The sequence below is a fragment of the Alosa pseudoharengus genome, unplaced genomic scaffold, assembly GCF_046254945.1.
Source record: "Alosa pseudoharengus isolate Yale_2024_CS ecotype anadromous, Long Island Sound unplaced genomic scaffold, YU_APseudo_1.1 YU_APseudo_1.1_scf_11, whole genome shotgun sequence".
Lineage (NCBI taxonomy): Eukaryota > Metazoa > Chordata > Actinopteri > Clupeiformes > Clupeidae > Alosa > Alosa pseudoharengus.
This window is the reverse complement of record NW_027468576.1, coordinates 11,249,440-11,262,533: the sequence shown is the minus strand read 5'-3', so window position 1 is coordinate 11,262,533 and position 13,094 is coordinate 11,249,440. Positions and strand designations below refer to the sequence as shown.

Sequence of the window (13,094 nt, the reverse complement as noted above, 5' to 3'; positions counted from 1 at the left end):
AGAATCCCAGACCAAACTAACCTGGAGGGTCACTCAAAGTTTACTTTCTCAGCAATGCTCACCACTCAAAGACAGCCAAAGAAACAGAATCTATGCGGCTTAAACAGTCGGGCACAAAAGGGGGCTCGTTTCTTCCTGGGATGCTTGTTGGAGATGTGTGTGAATGGGGGGCGGGGTGGTGGGGGGGGGGGGGGGCAGAGATGTGGGTTTAAAAAAAAACTTTTATTTAGGGGAGAGAAGAGGGGAAAGATTTTAAAGCTCAAATGCTAAATGTGTGATCGGGACGGCGCCGGAGGATACTTTGCTGGTGAGGTTTAAAGTGCGCGGTTGCCCAGACTCCCGTGATTAACCCGTCCTTTCAAGTCATTGGCCGTTGTTTGGCATGTCAACATTCAGTGCAGTAGGCTTCACTCATTAACACATGCCGGACTTGATTCACTCGGCATGCATCTTAACTATAAATTATATATGTGATTACAAATGGTGCAGTTTGCTGATATGAATGAGAGTATTTTAAATGAAGACAATGGGTACAAACTTCCATACAAATATTATGTAGCCTATCTTCCTGCACTAATAATATCTAAATGGCCATAATACACATAATGGTTATTAGCCTGCTCTACCATCATTAGGTTGTGTAGATTAGCCTACACTTGCAAAAGTGTGGTTAGCCAACTTTATGACTATTTTCACTCACATTAATCATATTCGTAATGTAAAATTCAAAACCGAAAATTATAATAATTTACTTGGATGTTTCCACTTAGATACAGGTAGGCTACAGTTTGTGGCATTTACTTTTAATTACACACTCTATTACAAATGAAATAATAGCTGAGAAGGCTATATCGATAATGTTCTTAAAATATAATTTCTTAAGGTTATGAACAGGCTACATCTTCATAGCATAATAGTTTGATATCCCTGTACACAAGACAATGGCCTACTGTTTTTTTTAGGGTAATTGTAGCCTAGTGTTAAATAAAATAAAATACAATTTGAATAAAATTATAAGCGACAAGGACTGCCAGTCCCAAATAATGAATGCACAAAAAGATAAGTAGAATTGATTTGGAGGAGTAGGCTAGAACTATACAGTCTTCAAGTCATAAAGACTTGAATCATTAAACCATTCACATAAAATATGAATACAAAATATTCCCTTCACTACCCCCTCGCATTCCTGCCCCGTTTCCTCTTTCTTTTTTAAATTTAGAATTAAATTGATTGAATTGTTTAAAATTAGCTATAAAGGCTTAAAATATTATATTGATGAAGGTATAATAATAATAATAATAATAATAATGTCTAATATGCTATCAGAGGCTGCAAAGGTTTTCACAATAAATCATACATTCTATAGAAGTATTATCATAATAATAATAATAACAATAATTATATGTTTTTATTATATTATTATTATTATTATTATTATTGCAGTATTATTATTATTATTATTGCTATTATTATTATTATTATTATTATTATTATTATTATTATTATTATAACAGCTTTTTTTTTTACTCAATATTATTTGCATGCAGTAGTTCTGTTTGTTTAATGTGGAACAGATCACTCAAATAAAACCACAATTTATTTTATTCATCTCACACCGTTCCCTCAAGCTCTAATTTATATATAAAAAGTGTGGGGAAAGTGAAAAAAAACTCCAGCGGTGTTCGGATTATGGCAGTGAAGGATAAAGCCTTAAATGGGGCTAAAGGCGCTTGAATGGAAGCACTGGCGTGCGAACTGAAGCAGAGTAATAATTGCTTCATAATTGTGTTCTTTTCCCTTTGCGGAACACCGTCTTGCTGCAGAGCTGCACGCTCGGAATCGAAGCGGTTGTGACATTTAGGAGGCCGGTCTTTGTACCGAACACTTCAAGTTTAAAAAACAAGGCCAATTGAGGCGGCGGGGCTCAAAGCTGGGGCCATTGTGAAGGAACACATTGAGTTTGGATTGGGGACAATGGTGTTTCTCAAATTTCTTGCAGAAACCCTCTAGTCCATCTGTGATCCCAATGAACGCTCTTTCACTGGGTTCCCTCCTTTCTCTCGCCCTCGTTTGCAAAGGGAGGCAGATGTGGAGGGATCGAGCGTGCATTTTAATTGGCTGGTACCTGAAAATACACTACACACACACACACACACACACACACACAATCATTCTATGCGATGGTAGTGGTCCTTCCTACACGACTATCCATAGTAGGCTAACCATAAAAAACTCAACAGATTGATTGTTGTCTCCATCCTGAACATCATCTCAGTTTCTTTGAGGTGTGACAATTTCTAGATACATTTTGGTATTTCGATGTGTAGGCGAATAGTGAGGGATCCTCAATGGGACTTATGTGTTTGTTTCTTTTAGTTGCACGACACGTAGCCTAGGCCCATAGTATTATAATGTATAATAATGTTTTATTATTATTGACTGTTCTACTCATTCTACTGAATTGGCTACAATGCGTAGCCTATACTTGTCTATGGAAAGCAGACATCAGTTTCCTATTATGAAATAACCACGGTTTAACACTATGAACTTGTAAACCCTCGTCTTGGTGATATAGGCTTATTTTGTGCAGTTATTCTAAGGCTTTGTTCCCTGCCTTGAGGGGATGTCTCCATTCACTGAAGTCTCCTTCGCTGCGCGGGATCTTTTTATGTGCGCAAGAGGTTAACAACCTAATGAGTACTTGGTGAAGAGATGAAGCGTATAAATACGCACTGTTTTCCCCCAACGGGCAGCAACGGCTGCCCGGCCCTGCTCCTACCGCTGCTGCCCGCAGCGCGCTTTTACACAGTCAACCATTTCAGCGGGAGCCCCCTGGGAGTGAGCCCGGGTCCAGCAATGACCGGCCGGGGCAGCAGCAGCCAGAGAGAGGTCGCCAGAATACCGCACCGGGGTGCTGGAGGACCAGCAACATGCTGCTACATATGTTGGGTCAAGCATCGCTTTTGTAAGGTTTGACAAAGGTGTACAAACCCAGTCGTCTGTAGCGTTTCTTTTAGAATGGGAGCCTGGCATGGTTTTCATTATGTTCAGGTCGGCTGAACTGTTCAAAGATGCTGAATTCATTAAATGCCCACAGTCACTTTTAATTGCCCAGGGACATTTAATTGGAAACTGGAGAGCTATCCATTGAAAGGAAACTAGTTTTGAAATATTGACGCTTCAACATTCTAACTTTATGAATACACCTTTGTTGGTAGGCTATTCCAACTGATGAAACCTAAAGTAGGCCTATAGGCCTTAGGATTCACTATTTGAAAATACACAGCCTATGCGCTCATGTGCTTATCACGATAAGTGATTAATTTTCTAATTAAGACAACCGGTCAAGAATGGGAAAAAGAAAAAAAGACGCCCCAAAACAAGCTAAAGTTACAGCAGCCAAGTGCCTGCCAAAGTTGAAATCAATCTCGTCTAGTTTGGCATGTTATCACCAGACCATGCAGCTTAAACATCCACAACTACGTGCCGTTTCATAATGAGTCCTGCATTAAACCTTCAGTTGGGGCGATTTTCATTCAAGTGAGATCGCAACCGAGATAATTACTCTGAATGTCAAAAAGATTTAGTTTAATATCATCTCTATTAGTCTGTTGGTTAGATAATTAAAGGCGCGGGTGAAAGCAGCGGGAGAAACAGATGGCATTTGCTTACAGTGATTCAGTGTGTAAACAATGGGATGCTAGAGACAGGAGGATGTGAAGATTCAAAGGCACGACGGAGGAGGAGGCCGACAGGAGTGTCCGCGTCCAGCTCCTGGAAAACGCCAGGGAAATATGGAGAGGAAGGGACGACGCTCTGGTGTCAGTTGAGCCACTGGCTGCATGTTCGTAGTGTGTAAAATAATGCACAGCCCATAGGCCTACAACTTTAAACTGTCAGGCGTTCGTTAATTACTATGGCCACATTCCAGCCAGTTCCCCAAATCACTATAAAAGCAGAGTAGTTTTCTCACATACCTCAAAAACTTTTTTGTCAGGAACAATAAAAAGTAGTGTAGCCTAGGCCTATCATGGAAACTTAAAAACAACACCGTCCCTGGTTTCCAAAATGCGAATGTCTCATTATTCTGTTGATACAGAATTGCCTACTTTGTTTTTTCCGTTGTTTTTATTTATATCTATTTTTATGTAGACCTATAGGCCTATCTTTTTTACCACTCAGTAATTGTCCTTAAATCATTTTGCAGCTATAGAACATGTCTACATAAATATTGTTTATCTAGGCTATACGTTATTATGCATTTTTTTACACATTTATGATTTTGGGAGAAATGCATAATTTAGTAGGATTATTACAATAATAAAAAAACAACTCTACGATAACGGCCACGAAGCAAAACGTCTCCATTTCGATAGAACAAGTTGATAAAGACTTACAAGGCGAAAAACACCAGATCAATTAAGATAAATCTCTTTTCAAAAGTGCACTTCTGAAACATCAAAGATATCACAGCAGGGATTTTTCTGAAGAAATAGTAATAATAATAGTTGTAGTTATAGTAGTAGTAATAATAATAATAATAATAATAATAATAATAATAATAGACCTAATAATAATGCAATGATATCAAAAGTATAAAATATTATAGTCTAACATGCTACTTCCCTTATTTATAAAGCTAATCTTAAGAATAAGAATCATTATTTTCCATTTGAAATATATTTATTTCTGTCCATCTATATAATGGAGGCTTTCTATTTAAGATGTGATCACTGATCAGTCTTTATTTTACATGCTTAAGGTCAAGAGTTCGACTTTTAATAATTACATTTAAGGAACTGTGACGACAAAACAAATTCTTCGGCACTTCTACATAGAATTTAACGCATCCTTTAGGTGACAAACTATTGGCTAAAAATCGATATAGTTTACAAAAGTATTCAGCACACACATGTATAACTTACAGTTCTTAAACCTTTCACTTTTTTTCGCATGTTTTTTTTTTCTTCAACAGTATGGGAGAAATTGCTATATTGAATTTTGATATGAATTACAGGTTTGTCACCATAATAAAGAGACAAATTCAAAGAGAATTCCTGGATAGTGTACGGTACAGTTTCGATATAATTCACTTAATTATATGTTATCAAGCTATGTTATTCACGTGTATTGTCTCCAAAATCTTTTCCTTTCGCGCGTCTAATATTGGTCAGATAAAAATCGAATATGATCCAAAGGTTAACCTGCTGTTTTAAGCCACTTACCTTGCCAAGTTACGGAGCTCACGGCATGCCACAGCCACCTGGACATAGGCTAACAATCGTCCCCTAAAAATAACTTAAAGAAATGCACAACGGTTTTTGTTTTCTTTTATCATCTAGCCTTGTTTTTCGTACAATACACAACATGTCAAACTATGGAACGCCGAGCCAAAAACGTAGGCAAACTAAATTGTTGATATTCTCAAAACAAAAGTTTATTACCGACAATGAATCTAGAAACAAACAATATTTTTAGTTTGGTTCGATGTTTTGAGCAATATGTTGTACCTCTGCAGGATCTTCTCAGATTCTAAACAATTGATTTTTTTTTAGAAAGAACTCAGGTGGACACAGTTGAAAAAAGGACAAGCCAATCAGATTGCACCTTCCCTCTTTGGCCAATGACGGGCACCACATTGTTGTCAAATTTGTCTAATGAATACGTAGGCGCAACAATAGAGAGAGAGAGAGAGAGTGGGGATCTGTATCCAGTGGCAATCTCTCGAGTAAGTTAGTGTGTCACGCCACTGCGAGTTGCAAGCTCGTCTACTCCTGGCGCATTACTAAAGGCGAACACTTTGGAGTTTCGAATTGAACAGCTAGAACAGAACTTTCGCTGGGACAGCCTCATACAGGCTTCTTTTAAATGTTTGCGGCTGGGCTCTTCTTCATTATTGGTTTGTGTGATTTTGGTCAGTGCGTCGTGTTAGAATCAGAAGAGACTTTCAAATAATTGTCACTGGACTCATCTCCGAAAGACTGCTTGGAGGGTCTGGGGGAATGGTGAAGAGCACTATTCAACTAGTGCGATACGTTCGTCACCTTATTTGATCGATTTTCTACTGTGCTGCTTTGACGCAGTAAATTCTTGATGGTGACAAATGTTCTTTTGAGATTCTCTTCCGTGTTACGCACAAAAGTTAACGTGTAGACAGGAAAGTATCAGTCTTATTGATTGAATATTCTCTGAGGGGAGAGAATGGATCTTAGAGCAGATATTCAATCGGCCCAGGCAGGATCTCAGGTTCACCCCGGTGCTGCCGCGGCCGCCGCTGCTGCTTCTATTCCGGTCTCCATGGCCAGTAACCTGCTTCGAGCACCGTCGATCTTGCTGCGCGCCACGGAGAAGTACCCCCGCACGCCCAAGTGCGCCAGGTGTCGGAATCACGGCGTGGTGTCCGCGCTGAAGGGCCACAAGCGCTACTGTCGCTGGAAGGACTGCATGTGCGCCAAGTGCACTCTGATTGCGGAGAGGCAGCGCGTCATGGCAGCCCAGGTTGCGCTCCGTAGACAACAAGCGCAGGAGGAGAACGAGGCCAGAGAATTGCAGCTTCTTTACGGCACAGCCGAAGGCCTGGCCCTGGCTGCCGCCAATGGTATCATTCCTCCACGGCAGAACTACGAGATGTTCGGCTCTATCAACAACGAGAGCAGCCAAGGTAAGCGGCTGAGTTGCTGTTACAGAACATGACTTGCAGAATGACAGTTTTATGATGGTATTAACTGTTGACTCTCTAATAAGCTCCCCATTACGATTTATTTATATACTCTGTACTTAAAGCATGTCTAGTAATTTGTTGACATGGTGCCAGTTAATGTATTATAGGTGATGAATTTAGTCGACAATGCCCAATATTAATAAAAGGAGAGGCCATGGGCTTGAACGGGCGTTACATGGGCAAATTAAACTACAATGTCAATGTTATGATTGTGTTTGTTCAGTTATTCATTATTGGAAAATGTTTTTCTTGTTTTATTTTATAGACTCAAACATCCAAAAGTTTGAACACTTTCCGAAGAGCCATATTTCGGGGCCAATGTCTTCACAGCAAACCATGGGAAAATCCGTTTCCACAGATTCAGAGTCAGTGCCTGGCATCTCCTCACCAGACGTGCGCCACGGTTCTGGTTCCGAGAATGGAGACGGAGAGTCGTTCGTTAGCTCTCCCGTGTCCAAGCCACTTAAAGACGGCGAGGAAACCCCTGGATCCATCAGTCCACTGGGCACTGACTCCGGCTCGGAAACCGACAAAGACGACCAAGACCCGTCCTCCACCTCCGCAGCCTCCAGGCAAATGAACGCCATCGATATTCTCACCAGAATATTCCCCAGTCACAAGCGCAGTGTCCTGGAGCTGGTCCTGCAAGGCTGCGGTAAAGACGTGGTGCAGGCCATCGAACAAATCTTGAATAACAGTGGTCAGCCTAAAGCCCCCGAAGAGACATGGAATGCGGAGAGGCTTCTGCAGAGCACACAACCGCCTATGTCATCCACGCCAAGGCCCATGCTACCAGGAGCCATGACGCTCAGCAACCGCTCTGCCTTCTCACCTCTGCAGCCGAACACGTCTCACTTCGGTGCCGATCCCAGCACCTACTCCCTGGGCACTCACCTGGGCCTGAACCCCCTTCGCCTGGCGTACTCAGCCCACAGCCGAGGCCTGGCCTTCATGACCCCGTACTCTACAACTGGGCTGATGCCAACGCTTGGATTCAGACCGCCAATGGACTATGCGTTCAGCGATCTCATAAGGGACAGGACAATTTTGCACAAAGACCAGGGGTACACTAACGGACTCTACGGCCCACTGGTTAACAACACCCCGGACAAACAGTGAATACGCTATCACAGACAGCATGAGAGTGAATCAGAGGACATAATTGTTATGTATATAAGAGTGTTCAGCAAGACTAAAAGCACCCACAATCTTAAACACTTACTGTAAATATTGTAATTTCTGTGTATCCGTTATGGTTCCCTAAAGATATATGTGAAAGCAAAGACGTATCTAGACATGTTTCAATCTGTAATTGATAAATCTGCTATGTCCAAGTCGGCATAATTTGCGGCTTGACTTTTGATGTGAGTCGCAAACTAATGTGTTGGATCAAACAAGGACTCTTCTATGTGTCTTTTCAATAACAGAGCATAGGTCGGATGGAGAATATGGGCCTATCGAAAAAAATAAACGATATTTTCCAGAATCACATTTTTATGTTTGCTACAATCCTTATAGATGGTTATAAATGGAGGGGTTCAATGTGGTTATCGTGCAATGAATTGTCTGTTCATGATACTTTTTTTAAACAACAAAAAAAATATGACTAACATTGTTGTGCGATCTAATTGCTGGTATGTCAACCGACACAACATTAATCTGCAAAACACTAAGACATATCTTAACATTGAATTTATTTTATGTTTGTTGAAATATTGTAAAATAGCCTAAAATGTATTGCCTCAAATAAAACTAATGCCATTTGGCACTCCATGCCAGTTTCTTTTCTATTTCTTTTCACCTGCAATCTTTAAGGGCATATGACATTTTCTTCACACTGTCCTTTAACACCCTTGTGAACACACCTTATGAAAGGAAATCGTCATGACCGTCAACCGTCCCAATATTGCATCGCTACCTTCGAGAGAATTATGAGGAATTCCATATGAGAGAATTTACATAATGCATTGGCCAAGGTGCCCTATACTGGCAAACAGTCTCACTATTAGCCATCCATATAGCTAAAAAAATAACGATTATCAAGCCATATTGCGTCTTCCAGACGTAGCCAAGGCTGCAGCCTATTTGAAATAGCTACCTGACAAATACTATAATGTCTCTTCGCCATTAGTTCGAATTATTTTCTTCAATGGTTGTCCATAAACTGTCATTGGTTGCTTATTGTAACAGTTTAATGCTATAGCTTTTGAGCCTATCGTGTATTTAACTCTGATGAGTGAATGCCTTTAAGTGGTGAAGCGCAGCGCCTCATTGCCACGCAGGACCACTATGTAGCCCATGCATGTGCTCACTGGCCAATGGTCAGGCGGCTGAGAAGATAACAAAAGAGGAGTTCACTGTATATTTAAAATAAGATTGCAAGCCCTGAATGGAAGTTCGATACCATGGAAACATAATCCCACCAGCCTCTTGCTTGCCAAGGCTGAAGTGTTTACTTTCCTTCGCCAGATCTAACAGAGTAAACACCGAGTCCGACGAACAGTGCGCCTTCGCTTAATAGCGGACGGGGAAAGAAATAGCTCTCAACTGTTCTTCAGTGGGCCCCTTAATGCACATTTGATAAAGTGTGTTTGTAGTAATAACACGAAATCCACCCTCCCTGTATAGTATTTGCTTTCTCGGCGCTCAGAGATTGTATTATATAGTTTCTGGGGATAAATATTTCATGACCAACTGCGCAACTCTAGAACTCTGGGGCTACTTAAATCAATAGCCTACGCCAACATCCCTTGTGAGTGCGTTAGGTTTTTATTTCTGTCAGGGTCGAATGCATAGAAAACAGTGTTCAATAGCCTCGTGTTTAGAGAGAAGATCATTGAAGGATCACCAAACTGTTTTCTGTCGTTTTATTAAGCAAATTGTCAGACGCATTTATGTATGCCTAGATGTTTTGAACGCTTGGAACAAGATATTGTACAAAACGATTAGCCTAAATTAATCGAAAGCTAAAACAAGCGCATATTTATGTGAATGCAAATAAACAGACCATTTCGACAGCATTGTCACTTCCGGCCAACAGTTTAATTCTTTTTGGACCCAATTTTTGTCTTAACATCAACCTCACTGAAATGTACTGTTTTAATTTTAAGGAATGAGTATGAGTAGGCCTAACGTGTTAACAACTTGTTTGTCGTAAAATCGAAATCACAGGACAATCAAAACCAAATAGTTTTAGCTTCTAAAAAAACACAAGGGGTTCTCATTTTCTGAGAACTTGAATAATACCCTGCCCCTGTCGGCCTAGTCTACCAAAAGCTGTTTATTTTTCTATTTTTGCCCCGCGAGAAACATTCGTGCGTAAAACTTTATTTGGGTGTAGTTTTACTGTTTAGGCAACACATTGAAAAGGGGATTGAATCAAGAGGTTAAAGAAGCATTAGGCTATTTTGGTTAGGTCTAAACATATATGTGCTATAGCGAGTTACTTTGGTGAAAGAATGCCCAAATCTTTCAAACACCATCATCTTTTGGCCGTAACAATGTCATGCTGTAAAGGGTTTTCTTACATTTATGCCTGGGTGTTCTGACCCAAACCACAGAAATGCATAGTACCTGGACGACTAGGGTGAACAATAGGTCTGTTGGTTCTTCACATGACTATAGTCTATCAAAGTTACACTACCGTTCAAAAGTTTAGAGTCACTTAGAAATGCCCTTGTTTTCATCATTAATGACTGTTGAAAGTAGAAAGAAATGGCTGATCTTTAATGCAATATCTACACTGCCCATTATCAGCAGCCATTCATCCGATGTTCCAAAGGCACATTCTGTTTACTAATCTGATATCATTTTAAAAAGCTAACTGAGAAAACAATGCAATTGATGTCAGCTGGTATTCATATAATGGAGTGAAATGGACATTTCTAAGTCACCCCAAACTTCTGAACGGCAGTGTAATTTGTAGAGGATGCAGTTACACACACACACACACACACACACACACACACACAGAGAGAGAGAGAGAGAGAGAGAGAGAGAGAGAGAGACACACACACACACACACATATATATATATACAGTACAGGCCAAAAGTTTGGACACACCTCATTCAATGCGTTTCCTTTATTTTCATGACTATTTACATTGTAGATTCATCAAAACTATTAAAATAACTGAAAACATGTCTTATATTCTTCAATGTTGCTATTTTCTTTTAATTTAATACCATATTCAGCAAGCCATAACTTGACAAATATTCATCTGTGGGCCAAATAACTTTGCATTCTTTCATAGTTTTGATGCCTTCAGTGAGAATCTACAATGTAAATAGTCATGAAAATAAAGAAAACGCATTGAAATGAGACGGTGTGTCCAAACTTTTGGCCTGTACTGTATATAGATAGATAGATAGATAGATAGATAAAACATACCTCAAAAAGTGGTCAATTGCTGCATGGTGTTTCTGGAACAGGTGTGAGCATGCGTAAAGTCATGACTTTTACGCCTGCGGATTGGACCCTTTTATGCAAGGCAAATAGCTGTTACTGAAAGATTTGTATTTGTATTCATTTGTAAGTGATTACAAATGTTTCAAATTTATAATGCACAGAACAAAAAATGCAAGTAGGCCGATGCAACATAACTTGGTCTCACATAGCTTTCAGTGTACATAGATCACGAACACAATGTGTTCCTGTTAGCGCTCCAAATTGTTAATGTTAGCTGAAAACTGTGTCATGGTATAGCTAAGTGGCTTAGGCCAACCTTTACAAAGTAGCCTAGGCCTAGCTTTGGCCTACCTTCACCAAATAGATTGTGGGAAATAGCCTATAGATATAGGCTAATTCAAGAATGACGTACCATAAGTCTAAGCGAAATCATATAGCTCACTTCAAGATAGCGCACAATCTCCAATTTAGCCTACGTTCGCTTAGCGAAACAACATGCATTGCTTGATTACGAATATGAATGCCCTATGCATCTTGCACTGGGAAAACATGACCACAAATGATTCACATTGAAAGTTACTTATGCTACATTTAACTCTTGCCACTAAATTGTTTTTTTGAGCAGATCACTCGGTAAAAGTAGGCTATTCACTCTTTCTTTTCAGACAAATAACAATTAAATAATATAAATTGTGTATCGGACAGCTGTTTGTGTAATTTGCCATTCATGCACAGAGAGAAGGCTTTGCTAGATCCCCTTGGACATTCTTGTTTTTATTACATTCACCATGGGGTTCCTCGTCAAATCCGGATGGACTTCAAGAGCTCTGGGAGTGACAGGTGTGTTTCAATACAGCTAGCTACAATGGATTGTTTTAATGTTCACTTACAACAAGGCCACGACGACGCTCAGTCATCATAGAGGTTCATAGAGGAGACAACCACTCGACTGGTGATGGTGTGCCACCTCCCGTCCGAACAAGCTATGACAGTCATGTTTGAGTTGTAATGCAGCGGCGCCCACTATTCTTTGACAATAGCGCCATCTTCTGGGCGAGACGAGTTACATGCGTTGTTACATGCAGACAGAGTAGCTGTTCCTGTAGCCTATGGATGAATATATTAGGCCGACATTATTTGGTAAACAGAGATTTTGAAATTTTAGTGGCTGATGTGGACATATTTTGTACAAATCCAAAGGATCCAGTGCGACAGGTCTAAGTTATTTACCGGTTTGGATTCAGAATTCAGTACACTGTCATATTGTCAAGTGGAACAGATCCGTTTGTAGGGGAGACCGGGGCTGGTTGTCTCACGGGTTGGTTGTCACATTGCTTATTCCAGGCACACTAGGTGATGCTGTGGTAAAATTTTGATATCAAAATGTTACCCTTTGATAGCTTACTCATTTGCACTAGGAATTTTGCTGAGCAGACACACAGCATTGAAGTGAGGAGACAATTTTTTTATTTCATGGGTCAGAGTAAATTTTCGTGTTGGTGTTGTTTTTGTATTGAGAGCTTGTAGGATATTAGTAGGTCAAAAACAAAACACTCATTAAAAAGCCAAAGGTAGTAGCTTTATTTTGAGTCATATTTTAGCTATCAAGTTAAAGCCATGTGGCAGCTAGGTTAACATCTTTGTCAAGAGGTCAGTTGGGGATGGTTGTCACATAGCTCGTGGGGTTGGTTGTCACATGTGTTTGTTGTCACTGAGACACAGTTGTCACTGTGTTTGCAACTTTGTTTGCAACTTACATGATAATAAAGAGGTTTTAGCACGGAAAATTATTTCATTTCATTTCTCAACACAGTAGACAATTCAAGTAACTGATCACCTCCTTTAATCCCATTGTTTAAACATAAGGGGCATTGATGACAACTATCATAGGGGTGGTATTCATATTAAAACTTATGTGCAGTTTCTAGCTTAAAAAACTAAAAAGTTACACATCATTTTTTAAG

The 13,094-nt window shown here is 40.0% G+C and overlaps 1 protein-coding gene across 1 annotated transcript; it reads left to right on the top strand.

The window, feature by feature from the left end:
- The first annotated feature begins 5,762 nt into the window (after window positions 1-5,762).
- dmrta2 (DMRT-like family A2) lies at window positions 5,763-8,347 on the top strand. The gene is made up of 2 exons (XM_076276388.1): window positions 5,763-6,661; window positions 6,987-8,347. The coding sequence occupies exons 1-2, from the start codon at window positions 6,202-6,204 to the stop codon at window positions 7,838-7,840; spliced, it is 1,314 nt and encodes a 437-aa protein (XP_076132503.1). The 5' UTR covers window positions 5,763-6,201; the 3' UTR covers window positions 7,841-8,347.
- Window positions 8,348-13,094: the final 4,747 nt, after the last annotated feature.